This window comes from Olea europaea, chromosome 10 (assembly GCF_002742605.1).
Source record: "Olea europaea var. sylvestris chromosome 10, O_europaea_v1, whole genome shotgun sequence".
In the NCBI taxonomy this organism is placed as follows: domain Eukaryota; kingdom Viridiplantae; phylum Streptophyta; class Magnoliopsida; order Lamiales; family Oleaceae; genus Olea; species Olea europaea.
The window spans coordinates 44,005,655-44,018,453 of record NC_036246.1 but is presented as its reverse complement, the minus strand read 5'-3'; the positions used below and the strand labels follow the sequence as shown (position 1 = coordinate 44,018,453).

Genomic DNA, 12,799 nt, shown 5'->3' with positions numbered 1-12,799 from the left:
ATTTCTAGAAACATGTCCACAACGTTAAACATTTTCTGTGCAATTAAAAACTTCATAAAATAGAATTTTTGCATTGAATGGCGTGCGGTGGGAGACAACACTAGATAACGCTATACAATGTAATAGATAAAAATTTAATTAAAAAAAAAAGGGAAAAAAAAAGAAAAAGAAAAGAAAGAAGCTCTGTTTATCATCGTTGTCTACCAATGAGAAAACTTGTGCTGATACGCAGCAATTCTTAGTTGAAAACACACCAATTTGGTTATATACCTAACTTATCTCAACGTCGTACTCACGTTTTAATTGAAGGATGTTGGGATATGAAGCAATTTGTAACTATTCCTGTCTTGTCGTTATTTTCTAAATCAATTCTCACTTCACAAGTAACAATGACACAGAGTAATGGGAAAAGGAAATGCTAAAGGGGCGGGGATTGGAAATGTCACCTCGGCCCTTTCGCCAATCCCTGCCCCCTCCCCCTGTATTTGTGGCAAATTTGAATGGGAAAACTGTACAATGGTCCCTCACCAAAGACCTTTTTCTCAATCTTTATCAAAAAGCAAATACATCATTTCCATTTTGTTAAGGATAAAAATCAAACATTGGTTAAATATCGAAATATTAATCAACTTAAAAGATTTTGGACTACTCCTTTTAACAAGTTTGACTTTATTAAGATGGACCCCAAATCTTAACATGGTATCAGAGCTCATTAAGTTCTAACGAGTAATTTGATCTGTTTAAGACTCTAAAAATGAGTATACAGATTGCAAGATTGGTCTGCTCAAACGAGCCACCATTTTGCTGGGCCATATTAAGCGATAGAAATCCCACATCGATTAAATACCGAAATATCGACCAACTTAAAATATCTTAGACTACTCCTCTTAACAAGGTTGACCTTATTAAGATGGATCTCAAGTCTTAACATTATACAACAATTTGTCCGAAATAAAGCTAGACAAAACTCTCGAATTGAACTCAAGCTGAATTGAACTGTTCTTTTTAAATTAAATATTCGAACGAGAATCTGAATTGAAAACAGACTGGTTTGGTTCGATTTTCGATTATAGACGAAGAACTAAATTTTCCAAATTTTTTTATCATAAATAAGTCAAATTATTTTACTTTTTTCTAAGTAAATTTGCCAACTAATTAATTTAGTCCGGATCCAAAATATAATTTTCCTATTTAAAATTTTCAACCCAAGCTCAACTTAATCAAATTGATTTAAGTTTTACCCAAATCTCTTATTCTACCATAATGTCGCTTTTGTCGTTATGGAAAAATCGAATTGAAAGTTCGACTGTATATCTCTTCATTATTGTGAATTCGCTATCTTTCTCTTTTGATGATTTTAATAGTCAAATCTTTAAATAAAAAAAAATCTCAACAAAAAGAGGTGAAAACATATCATGGGATTGGACTATATTATTTTATAAGAGTTAAAATTGAATATATCATTAGTTAAATTAATATAACGTTGTTTTAAATATAAAAAAATTAAGTAATTATTGTACGGAACTCGGGAATTGAATGAAACCAAATCGAACCCGAACGTTTTCATAATTAAATTTAGATTCGATGATTTTACTTACTAAATATTCAAAAATTCAGGTTCGATTCTACTCTAAAGGTACCGACTATATCCAGCCCTACTCAGAAATATGAAGTGGAGAATGTTTTAAAAAAGGTTACGTACTTGCCAATCTACAATAATAGGTTATAGATCATAATGCTCACGTTTTTAATAATCCTTGCATTAAAGTGGATCACGTTTCCATAGTACAATGACAAGCAAGGATCGACTACAACATGACACATGCATTTCCTTCTGCCTATCTCTATAAATAAGTAACCCACGATGTGATTCATCTGAAACTACAACCATCTACACAAACTCACTCTTTATCTCCTCTGTCTAAGTTTATGGCTGGCAATAATCTGCAGAGTACTATTTCCGTTCATGGTAGAACTTTATATCCAACTTGTAAATTATTAAACTCGTCGAAGATGCTAGGTTTTTCTCTGCAGTCACGAACTGATAGAGGTTTGATAGTGTGCTCAGCTGTAGGTCATAATACACTGAATTCAGATGAACTTGGTTTGAGAAATCCGACAAGAACGTCAGAAATTTTGGAACTAATTGATCAAGGTGAAAAAACGTTAGCCAACTCAGGAAAGTTTGGGAGGTTTGGAGGAATTTTTGTGCCGGAGACACTTATTACTTGTTTGAAGAAGCTTGAAGTTGAATTCAACTGGGTTCTACATGATCCTCAGTTTCAGGTTTGTTTTTCTTTTTTCAAACTAAACCACTAAGTGGCATGGTTTTATTAAAAATTGACTTAGAAAGCGACATCGTCTGGCCTCCAACTAAATGTGCAATAAAAGTTAAACTTACCCCTTCGGGAGCACTGGCAGATCCACATGGGATCATGTAAGGTCATATGACCTCACAGTTTTTTGGATTTTCTTCTTTAATTTTTTTCCTTGCTTAAAACATAATTTTCTGTCAAAGTAATGAGCCAGCACAATTAATTTCCCTAACCCAATGTCTAAAAAGTTCAAATCCAAATCCTATTGTAGTAACATATGGTCTTATTTTCGTTAACAATATGTTCTTCGAAAAAAAAATTATTTTTGACCCCACAATTCAAATTGTCCGGGCCACTCGAGAGTTTTGAACACTTCTTGAAAAATCGGGATATCAACTACTCGGTTTGTACGAATGGCCTTGATATTATAGAACCTTACCTTTGGGTTACGGTTACAATTTTTCTTTCGTATTGATGTTAAAACTCAACTTCAAATTGAATTCTTTGACCCTTGAACTTGACTCTTCATTTTTAGGATGACGCTACACGTATATAAGTGTGTCCATCCCGTATTATATATAAGTAGCATTTTTCTTATTTTTATGATTCAAAGTTCAAGCTGAGTTTGAAAACAATGTTGACTAAAGCTTTTATGGGCGACACTTCAATAAATAGTTAAGAACTAAACTCTTGTTTATCATATTGGACTGTTGCAGGAGGAACTCTCAATAGCGCTAAAGGACTATGTGGGGCGAGAAACTCCCCTATACTTTGCGGAGAGGCTCACAAATTATTACAGGAATAAAAATGGTGAAGGCCCGGAGATTTACTTGAAGAGGGAAGATCTGACTCACGGTGGAGCACACAAGATCAACAATGCCATGGCTCAAGCAATGCTCGCCAAACGCATGGGGCGAAAAAGCATTGTCGCTGCCACGGGCGCCGGCCAACATGGGGTTGCTACGGCCGCCGCATGTGCTAAGCTAGGCTTGGATTGTACAATATTCATGGGCAGCATAGACATGCAGAGACAATCATCCAACGTGCTTTTAATGGAACATACCGGTGCTCAGGTATTACCAGCAAATTCCCTTTCACAACCTACCCTTTCTTTTTACTTTAATAATATTCCGATTCACATTATTACCACATATCGACCTAATATTTGGATATGCAAAAGAGATTCGAGGAAAAAAACTTGTATTCGTCGGTGAAAAGCTATACATTTTAAGGGAGGGAGAACTACTATAATAATCCGCGTAAACTTGACTCGTTTTTCCGATTTCCTTTTTGTAGAAGAGATTAAGACTTGATTTGTGACATACCTAAGATATGCACATGAACTCAATGAATCCAGGTTAAATCTGTTGCTGGAACTTTTAAGGATGCGACTTCAGAAGCAATACGGAGCTGCGTTGGAAATCTACAGGGCAGCTATTACTTGGCAGGTACTGCAGTCGGGCCTCACCCTTGCCCGAGCATGGTTCGGGAATTCCAAACCGTGATCGGAAAAGAAACAAGAAAACAGGCAATGGAGAAATGGAGTGGGAAGCCAGATGTATTGGTTGCCTGTGTAGGGAGTGGATCAAATGCATTGGGATTATTTCATGAATTTATAAGAGATGAAGATGTTAGATTAATTGGAGTTGAAGCTGCTGGATACGGAATAGATAGTGGGAAACATTCAGCAACTTTGGCTAAGGGAGAGGTGGGAGTTTATCATGGGGCCATGAGTTATCTTTTGCAAGATGATGAAGGCCAGATTATTGGACCACACTCGATTGGTGTTGGGTAAGTCGTACATTTCCATCTACATCACGAGCTAATTCAGTTCAAATAAGACTCTTATCAATAGAGCATCTTCCTTAAGAACTGATCATTATACACGTATCAAATGCCCGTGATAATCTAAATAGCTGAATGGTAAAAATGCAGGCTGGAATATCCAGGGGTTAGCCCAGAACTGAGTTTCCTCAAAGACATTGGCCGTGCTGAGTTTTACTCAATCACCGATGAAGAAGCCCTGGAAGGTAAACAGCTATGCATTTCCATATAATTCTCACACAGTGCACTTCATACTGTGTGGAAAATAGTTACATAAACAGGAGCATTCAGCTCATTCTGGCTCAAAAGTATACACAAACTGAATATCATACCCTGCAACTAACTGCGTCGTCCTTTCTCTAATGAGCAGCATATACACGGCTATGCCGACTTGAAGGGATATTTCCGGCATTAGAGGCTGCTCATGCATTGGCATATCTGGAAAAACTTTGCCCTACATTAGCCAGTGGTACTAAGGTGGTCGTAAATTGCAGTGGTCGAGGTGACAAGGATGCTGGAACCGTCTTTAAGTATCAACACAAGATGGAAGGCGAGCAGGAGCAATCAGAATGAAAAACTAAATAGTATTACATTTGAGAAATACTAAGATAAACCAAGTAATATGATATAGAAATTGTACTAATGGATCGTCAAAAGAATTACTTCGTTGTATTATATTAAGAAAGAAAACAAAGTTAGAATCTTATTTATTGAAACTATTCAATACTGTCTAACATTGTATGCCAAACATGCACTAAAATGACATAGAAAAACTCGAGAATTACTAAATAACAAATATCTGCCAATTCTACATCAAACGTAATTGAGGGAAATGATGTTAAGAACTGATAATCCACCAAGATTCATAACGCGGATCAGGATTGGAGTCTTGAGATGAGCAGATACAGGATGCTGGATGAGCATTTGCTAACAGTTTCATTGCATGAAAATGAGAATGGTTCAATACCGCATACATCATCTAACAACTCAACAACTCAACAACGGAGCAATGTGTTATTAATTTACAGTGACATACAACATTTAACTACTCTAACACCGCATCCTTTTCCTTTGACGACCCTCTTCAGTTGATTCCTGCAGATAAAATTGGAAAAGGGACATCAGGTTAACAAAACCCTTGATGTCACATATACAACATAATTATCAGTGGCCACTATTGTTCATCATGCAAATACATCACAATCATAATTCGTCATGACTTTATGCACAAACTTAAATAGCTTCTTGATGATGCAAGCAACTGCTGAAGATGTGTGCATTGAAACTAGTATTTTTGCAGTAAGCTGATATTTTTTCCCCATTTATGCTACCTCTTGTACGTGTGTACTATTCAAGGTAAAGTGCATTGGATATTTTACTTGAAATGAACTCGAATCAGTTTACATAACTTGCAATCAAAATGAGGATAGCAATAAAATTCTATCCTACAAACAGAAATTTCACAGGCTGAATATGGGCAGATATTAATAACCCTAAACTCCAATCTCCTATATTATTTTTTTTCCAACATATATTGGTAACCCAAAGAGCCAAATACAAGGACAAACAAGATCTATTCATACATCACTGCACTTTTTTATATTTAAGAAAAGAAACCAGATACCGTTATCAATGTTGATGTAAGCAAGAAATGATCTCATACAAAATGATTTAAAGGGAAGTCCGCTTACCACTTCATCTTTTGTAAAATTTTCAGCTGGAATCACATGAGACTCAGACCTGCATTTAGCATGTACTATAGGACCTAACTGTGACTTGTCCATCCCTGCGGGTGATCCAGCATGTGCATTCATGTATACGGCCCCCCTATACATCCATTCGTCCATCTCATCACTGTAAAAATCATCAAAAGGCTCTCCGCACAATGCGCAAACATTCTGATCATCATCAGCAGGAACAGCCATTTCTTCATCTTCTTTCTTTTCCACATCAATATCAGCGGGCAAAAACCCTAAAACTGCTTCAGTTCCCACTGCCTCAGCCCCACTGAGCCACATACTTATGCTCACAAACCACTTGGGAGAAGGCTTCAGTTTACGGGTTTTTAAAGTCCGGTTCTTGTTGACATGCCAATCCATATGTTTGCTATGCTCTTCTTGACTTTTGAATCGAAGGCCACATGTTTTGCATTGTCTAGGAAGATCAGCATATAGAGCAGTTATTGCAGACTCATGACGCAACCTAAGAAGGTCTTGATCAAACTCCACTCCCACAGAATCCTGCGCATTATATCAAAAGGCTGTGACAATCTTTTACGGATAGAAATTTGAAATCAACAAGCTAATCCAATATAGAGGACATTAATGCATACCTGTTTTGTTAATGATATCAAACCTTGTGCTACAAGAGAACTAATTAAACCCGAAAGTGCACCCTGTGCTGGAGGGTTTGTTGCCGCTTGATCTATATTTCCAGGGGGTATTGATTGAGTTGTGCCAGGTGGTGGTCCCCTGGGTAAAGACGGAATGGTTGTCCCTGGTAAATGTAATGATGTGTTTGGGGCATTGAGGATCGGCACAGATGATTGCACAATCGTAAATAGATTAGACAAGGCTGTACCAATAGGGGGACCATGTCGTGCGTATCCATGATTTCGAGGTGGTAGTAGCTGTGGATGAACTACTGGTTGGAATAGCTGAGTAGGAGCTCGAGGCATGTTACTTATTGAAATGCCAATATTGTCCAAATGCTGCTCAAATTGATTTGACTTGTTGATAATGACATTGCCGGCATTCATAATAGGAAATTGACCCCTGATGTGGAATTCCGGAGGAAGAGCAGAAAGGGAAGGTGATGGGTGTGAATTGTGTAACTTTGCATGATACCATGCTTTTGTTAAAGCTGGTGCATTGGCTGATCGAATCTCAGGAGCTAAAGAGTCAACATTAGAATGGGACCCGAAAAACTGTCCATCTACACTTGAGAAATTTCCAATTGTAGGAGGCTTTTGCTCATCAGATGCGGAAAAGGCTCCAATTCCTGAATGAGAACCACCTTCTTTGGCATTCAAATGATGTTGCAACTGCTGACGTGGTAAACTCCATGATTCTCGGGTATAACTAGAAGCAGCTATCTGGTTTGAGGCACTGTGTGGACCAGTTATCCTACTAATTCCTCCATGGTCAGACTGCATAAAGGAGCAAAAGTTAAAAAAACATACCTTCATGTTTCAAAAGAACACAGCAAAGAATAAAATACTTCACAGAACACGTGTCAGGGCTTCTGAATCCACTCAAGAAGTCAGGGCTGCAGAGGTTGAGGGAGTAGGTGGGTATACATGCATGTTGAGGCCATTGCATCAACCAAGAACATGAATAATTGTAAAAGAATGTTGTACATACTAAATAACTTGCATAGTGACATAGTGGGAAAGAGAAGAGGGAGTCCACATCGAGCTGAGTAAAGAGAACGCTCTGATCAGATAAAAACTTCATAAAGCAATATAGAACTCTCCAAATCCATGATGGTAACAGAAGAGACAAATGGGTAGTTAACAAGTACATTGTACTTAAATCTTTACAGAACAAGCACAAAGCCTCTTCGCCGTCAAAATTATTTGAATTGAATACCAAATGAAATATAGGGTGATTAAGATAAGTAACCATACACTAAATGGGAGAACACCCTCAACAATGGAAGAATCAGTAGTGGAAGAAAATTGCTCCTGAAACGAGTTGCTTCTGAAATCAGTCACCAAAGGTGCAGAGCGTTGTGCAGCAAGACTGTACTTGCCCTGGTGTGCTAAATTTGGGCTCATGTCATCCCAATCAAATTCCTCCTCTTCAGTATTTTGCCATGTCCGGGAAGCAGTCTTTTGGTCAAAATCATTTACACCCATTTGTTCGACCTTTGGATGTTTGAGGTTCAATTTTTTGTCCCTGTGATCAATTCCATAAGCATCAATCAAAGCTCTAGGTCCTTGAAGGTCAACTCCATTATTAAGAACCGCAGCAGAATTTTTAAGACGTTGATCAGCTTCACCATGCCAATTTCTTGCTTGCAATTTATTTGTCTCTTCCTCTCGCCCCTTCACTCTGTTAAGATCATATTCAAATCTAGAATTAGATGGTGAGGCCGTTTCAGAAGCCCTTCGATAACTATCCACTCCAAATTTATGAAGTGATGGGGGTGATGATGAACTTGTGTGGCCTGTGAGTGTCCAAGTAGAAGTGCTTAAACCTTTGGCTCCAACCTGCAAATTGCATAACACAGCAAACTCAGAACTCAGAAGACAAAATGATCATAGCCGGTGATAGATTCCTAAGAAGGCTATATTCAACACTAAAATACCTCTACAGGTTATGCATTTTGGGATGGTCACGGATGTAAAAATCTCAACAAAAGAAATGGTTGATTAGATTCCCATCGGGTGCAATGCACCTCCTTCACATGAGGGTGAGCAAAAATTTCAAGTGAAGGCACGGTCAAATAGGAACAAGCTTAAACCAACAAATAATAGAAGAGACTGAAAGAACAAAGGGATATCTGCAGAGATCGAAGCAAATACTAGAGAGTGAGTTTTTTAGACTTAAATCTCAGACAAACCAAAATTTTCTAGACTAAAACAAATAAATTTCTTTAATTGATATTTTTGCGAGAATAATATGGCCTCTCGAACATTGGGACTCCAAAAAAATTCTAACTAGGATATCCTAAACACAGAGAGAAAGTCCAAAATCTAATACAATTAGTAAAGTTTAAACCTAGTATACTAGGAAAGTTTCAATCCCTAGGACAAGAAATCCTAATTCTAGTTGTAAACCTATAAGATATGAAAACTTAGAGACCATATAATACTCGAACAAAAAATACTAGTCCAAGAAGGATTCAGTAAAAAAATGAAAATAGTGGGGAAGCACTGGCCTCTTGTAGCCATTCCAAATCATAAACAGCATAGAACATTTTCAGGATATTATAGATATCCTGATAGGCTCTCTAGGTACAATTTCACAAATTGATGTACTAAAAGCTCACCGTGTCTACAGTAGAATGTCGAAACTGATGCTGTGCTTCCAAATATTCAGGATTTATGTGTATGCCATATGTTGGGCATGGAGATTCAGAAGCTTTCAATGGAGCCAAACCAGGTGGTTGACTATTTACATCGGGGGAAAATTGCAACTGCGCCTCAATCAAGCGAAGTACAGGTGATGGAAAAATTGTCGACCAGGTACCAAAAAGGTGGCGCATATCAGGATGCATGCTATGATGGACTTGCATGTAGGCCTCACAGAAAACCTTGGCAATCAAAAGAAAATGAGAAATCAAAGGATGTTAAATTACAGAAGCTAATGACACCGTATGACAATGTGTGCACTAAACCAAGTTAACTTATTTACCTCAGGCAAGCGTGCAGAGAAGTGTCTAATATAATCCTTGCCTATGTTCTTCACTATACTATCCAATAGATACAACTTAGGTAATTTTTGCTTAACTGGAACCTGGTAAAGACAAACATCAGGAAATGAAGTACAAAATATCCAAAGGAAAATAGATGCCCTCTTAAATATTTGGCAAGAGAAAGTATGAGCTATGACACAGCTATAGATACAACAAACGTCCTGGTGAAATTTTTTAACAAAAATATGAATGCTTGTTAACTATCAATATTGAAAGATCCGCATAGACTTGAGTAAAATGAAGAAGCAACCTCCGCTATTTATCTACAAAAAGGTAAGGAAACTAAACAAAGGCTAGAGTTTGTAAAATAGATCTTTTTATCCACAGTTACAACATCAGGTCATTGATGCAACAAAGTACAGAACAAGACATAAAAACTATAATATCGATGCAGATCGCAGGCCATTCATGCAACTGGAAAAACTTATAAATAATTATTAATAATTCCCAAACTCATTTATATGCTCAGCAACAACTCAGCCTTAGGTTTAGATTTACGGCCTTAAATATCACATTAGCAATCGACCAACAATTCACAACCATCAGTTGCTCAATGGTCAGGACCCTGATATATCAGAATGAATTAGTTGTGAAACACTGTAGGCAGAGGCATTGAATGTAAATGATGCATTTTGATTGCACTCTCTTCAGTTTTGAGAACCTGAATAACTAAAATTTGCATATCGGAACTTGAATTACTGTAAGAACATGGATCTTGAGATGCATTTTAAGCAATCTACTTGATATTAGTGGCATAAAAGCTCTACCCATAGAACATTACATAGATTTTTGTTATAATTTCTGTCATAAACTTTCAATGGTGGCCAATGTTGCCAGGAGGATAAGATTACAGGAACTCTTCTGAGGGATTTAAAAAATAATACCACCACATAGAGCTCAGCAATCTTGTAATAAACTTGTCTTTCTCAATTCAACAAGAAGAATAATTATATTTATACGCGATCTTGGCAACATTAGCATATGTACACAATGCAGTTGTCGTGAATTTTCTGTAGCTGTTTGATTTACTATGTAATTCAAGAGTGAATAATGCATACATCTTGGGGGAATGCTGAAGCTTCTAGCGACTCAAACCCCAAAATATTTTATGTAATTAAGCAAGTTTGATTGCATTGGCAGCTTGAAATTGGTAATTTTAAAAATCAATTATAGATTGTCCGGAAAGAGTCCCAATTTGAATTCAAATTCCCCAATTCCATGCTACTGAGGCGTTGTGATAGTTCCCAATTTGAATTCAAATTCCTCAATTCCATACTACTGAGGCGTTGTGATATTTCTTTTGCATTCGACTGTTAGATCAACACGCTCGTGGTATAATTAAACTCCCAAAAAAAAATAACAAAAAAATTTTTTGAAAGGGAAAGAGAGTAGAGTTTCAATCTTTATGCACTTTGAACATTGAACTTCAGAACTTCTCCTCCCAATACAACTGAGACGATTGGAATCAACAATTACAAAACCTACACAACCTGTCGAGAATTTCAAAAATACCCTCGATGCTATACCTCAATAATCCGATTGCAAATAGCATTAGCTATGCCCTTGCCATGCGCTCTCTGCTCTCCAGCAATCATCGTCAGATCGGTAATGATAGGCTTCGCATTCAAAGTGAGTTCCGACAGAACAATCTCGTAAAGCCGCACAATTTCATCGGTACCCATGTTCGAATCAGAGTCATGGCCCCCATTATTAAAAAAGCTAAGTTCTACCTCTCTCTCCTTCAACATGCCCCTGAAACGATCGAGAATTAACGGGGGAGACGGCTTATGTGGTGCGACGTCGTTCGGCATTGCAGACTTGGTGAAACCGCCAGTCTTGAGAGGCGTAGGGTTCTCGTATCTTGAAACGCCGCCGTTCATTATTAGGGAATCGGCTCTTGATTCAAGTTTTTTGAGACGATGAACAATATTAGAGTCTTGAATCACCGTTAGCGGTGGAGAATTGGGCGGAAAGGAAACTTTATGTAGTCGCTGTTTGAAAAAGGGATTTGCGTTAACAAAAATAAGGTTGTGAATTGTGATTGAGGTACGATTTTTATAGACAAAGAGTTTAACGTGAATCTTTACAAGGCGGTGAGATTTTAAGAATCCTGACTAACACGGTTAGGCCTCAATTTGCATGTTGGGCTCGTTTTAAAATTTGTTTAATTTTATAACAATTTTTTTTAAGAGAACTAATTTTAAAATTCAAATTTTAATAAAATTAGTTTATTTCTCTTTCATTTCATTTCTTTTTTTAGTTTTTTATTTTTAATTGTTTAATGTGGTAAATTTTGCCTTTTACGTTTTATTATTTCTCGTAATGATTCAACGAAAATCAATTTTTGCAGCGCAACAAGAATTTGTATCCTCAAATCATATCAAAGGGGTTCGCATTTTTTTTTTTTGTGGAAATTAAGTACTTCCTTTTTGGGTTGATTTTTAGCGAGGAGATTCGAACTCCGGACACCATGGTTCGTAGCCACGTATTCTAATAAAAATATTAAAAATGTGATTAAATTCAATTTTTTGGTCAACTAACACAAATAATCCATATATCCATCCATTTGGACTTTAGATGTATGCACTTGAAAGATTTGGGATTACGGGTGCAATAAATGAGAGGTTAGGAGAAAACTGCAACATTTTGAAAAATTTGGGGATGCAATTACAATTATCCCTTTTCTTAATGGCCATTGAACTTTACACTTAATGTCATCTTGGCCATTGAATTTTTATTTCAAACTTAATCACATAATTTTACAAATGTTTCATTCAGACCACCACTTATAAAGTTTGATGTTCTTTTTTAACTGAAAATCATACATGTGACACGTGCCAAGTTATCGAACCATTATGATTTCTAGATAAATCCTAAGAGTTGGCGCGCACACCAAAAAACTTGTTAAAAATGACATACAACTGAATTAATAGTTTGAATATAACATTTGGTAAAGTTCATTGACAAATCTGAATAAATTAATTTTTATTGCGAATGTAACACTTATGTGCAAATTTAGCGGGCATTAGTGAAATAATTTTGTACCAACCGCCCAATGCCTAGTTTAGAACATTAGGATCTTTACTTTCTTTATTTTGAAAATTTTGACCTTTATTCTTTCACTAGATCAGTAGTTTCTACCCTATCTATCCACGTTTTCAGCCGAATTTTTTACCGTTATTGCATGTTCACCACACTTTACCGGGAAATTTTGCTTATGATGCAGCATGTGTTTTTAA

The 12,799-nt window shown here is 36.8% G+C and overlaps 2 protein-coding genes across 2 annotated transcripts; one reads left to right on the top strand and one right to left on the bottom strand.

Moving 5' to 3' along the window:
- The first annotated feature begins 1,858 nt into the window (after positions 1-1,858).
- Positions 1,859-4,855, top strand: LOC111402434 (tryptophan synthase beta chain 1-like). Its single transcript, XM_023030728.1, has 5 exons — positions 1,859-2,286; positions 3,032-3,388; positions 3,673-4,106; positions 4,251-4,345; positions 4,510-4,855. Exons 1-5 carry the CDS (start codon positions 1,930-1,932, stop codon positions 4,710-4,712), a joined length of 1,446 nt encoding a protein of 481 aa, XP_022886496.1. The 5' UTR covers positions 1,859-1,929; the 3' UTR covers positions 4,713-4,855.
- Positions 4,790-11,629, bottom strand: LOC111402433 (polyadenylation and cleavage factor homolog 4-like). The gene is made up of 7 exons (XM_023030727.1): positions 11,087-11,629; positions 9,500-9,601; positions 9,135-9,398; positions 7,768-8,352; positions 6,472-7,287; positions 5,831-6,379; positions 4,790-5,234 (listed from the first exon to the last, which is right to left on the bottom strand). The coding sequence occupies exons 1-7, from the start codon at positions 11,438-11,440 to the stop codon at positions 5,190-5,192; spliced, it is 2,715 nt and encodes a 904-aa protein (XP_022886495.1). The 5' UTR covers positions 11,441-11,629; the 3' UTR covers positions 4,790-5,189.
- Positions 11,630-12,799: the final 1,170 nt, after the last annotated feature.

Coding starts and splice junctions, on each gene's coding strand:
- LOC111402434 (XM_023030728.1), top strand. CDS start 1,930: ATGGCTGGCAATAATCTGCAGAGTACTATTTCCGTTCATGGTAGAACT. Junction 3,389..3,672: donor TGGAACATACCGGTGCTCAG/GTATTACCAGCA, acceptor CAATGAATCCAG/GTTAAATCTGTTGCTGGAAC. Junction 4,346..4,509: donor CGATGAAGAAGCCCTGGAAG/GTAAACAGCTAT, acceptor TCTAATGAGCAG/CATATACACGGCTATGCCGA.
- LOC111402433 (XM_023030727.1), bottom strand. CDS start 11,440: ATGAACGGCGGCGTTTCAAGATACGAGAACCCTACGCCTCTCAAGACT. Junction 8,353..9,134: donor GACATTCTACTGTAGACACG/GTGAGCTTTTAG, acceptor TGCAATTTGCAG/GTTGGAGCCAAAGGTTTAAG. Junction 7,288..7,767: donor AGGGTGTTCTCCCATTTAGT/GTATGGTTACTT, acceptor TCCTTTATGCAG/TCTGACCATGGAGGAATTAG.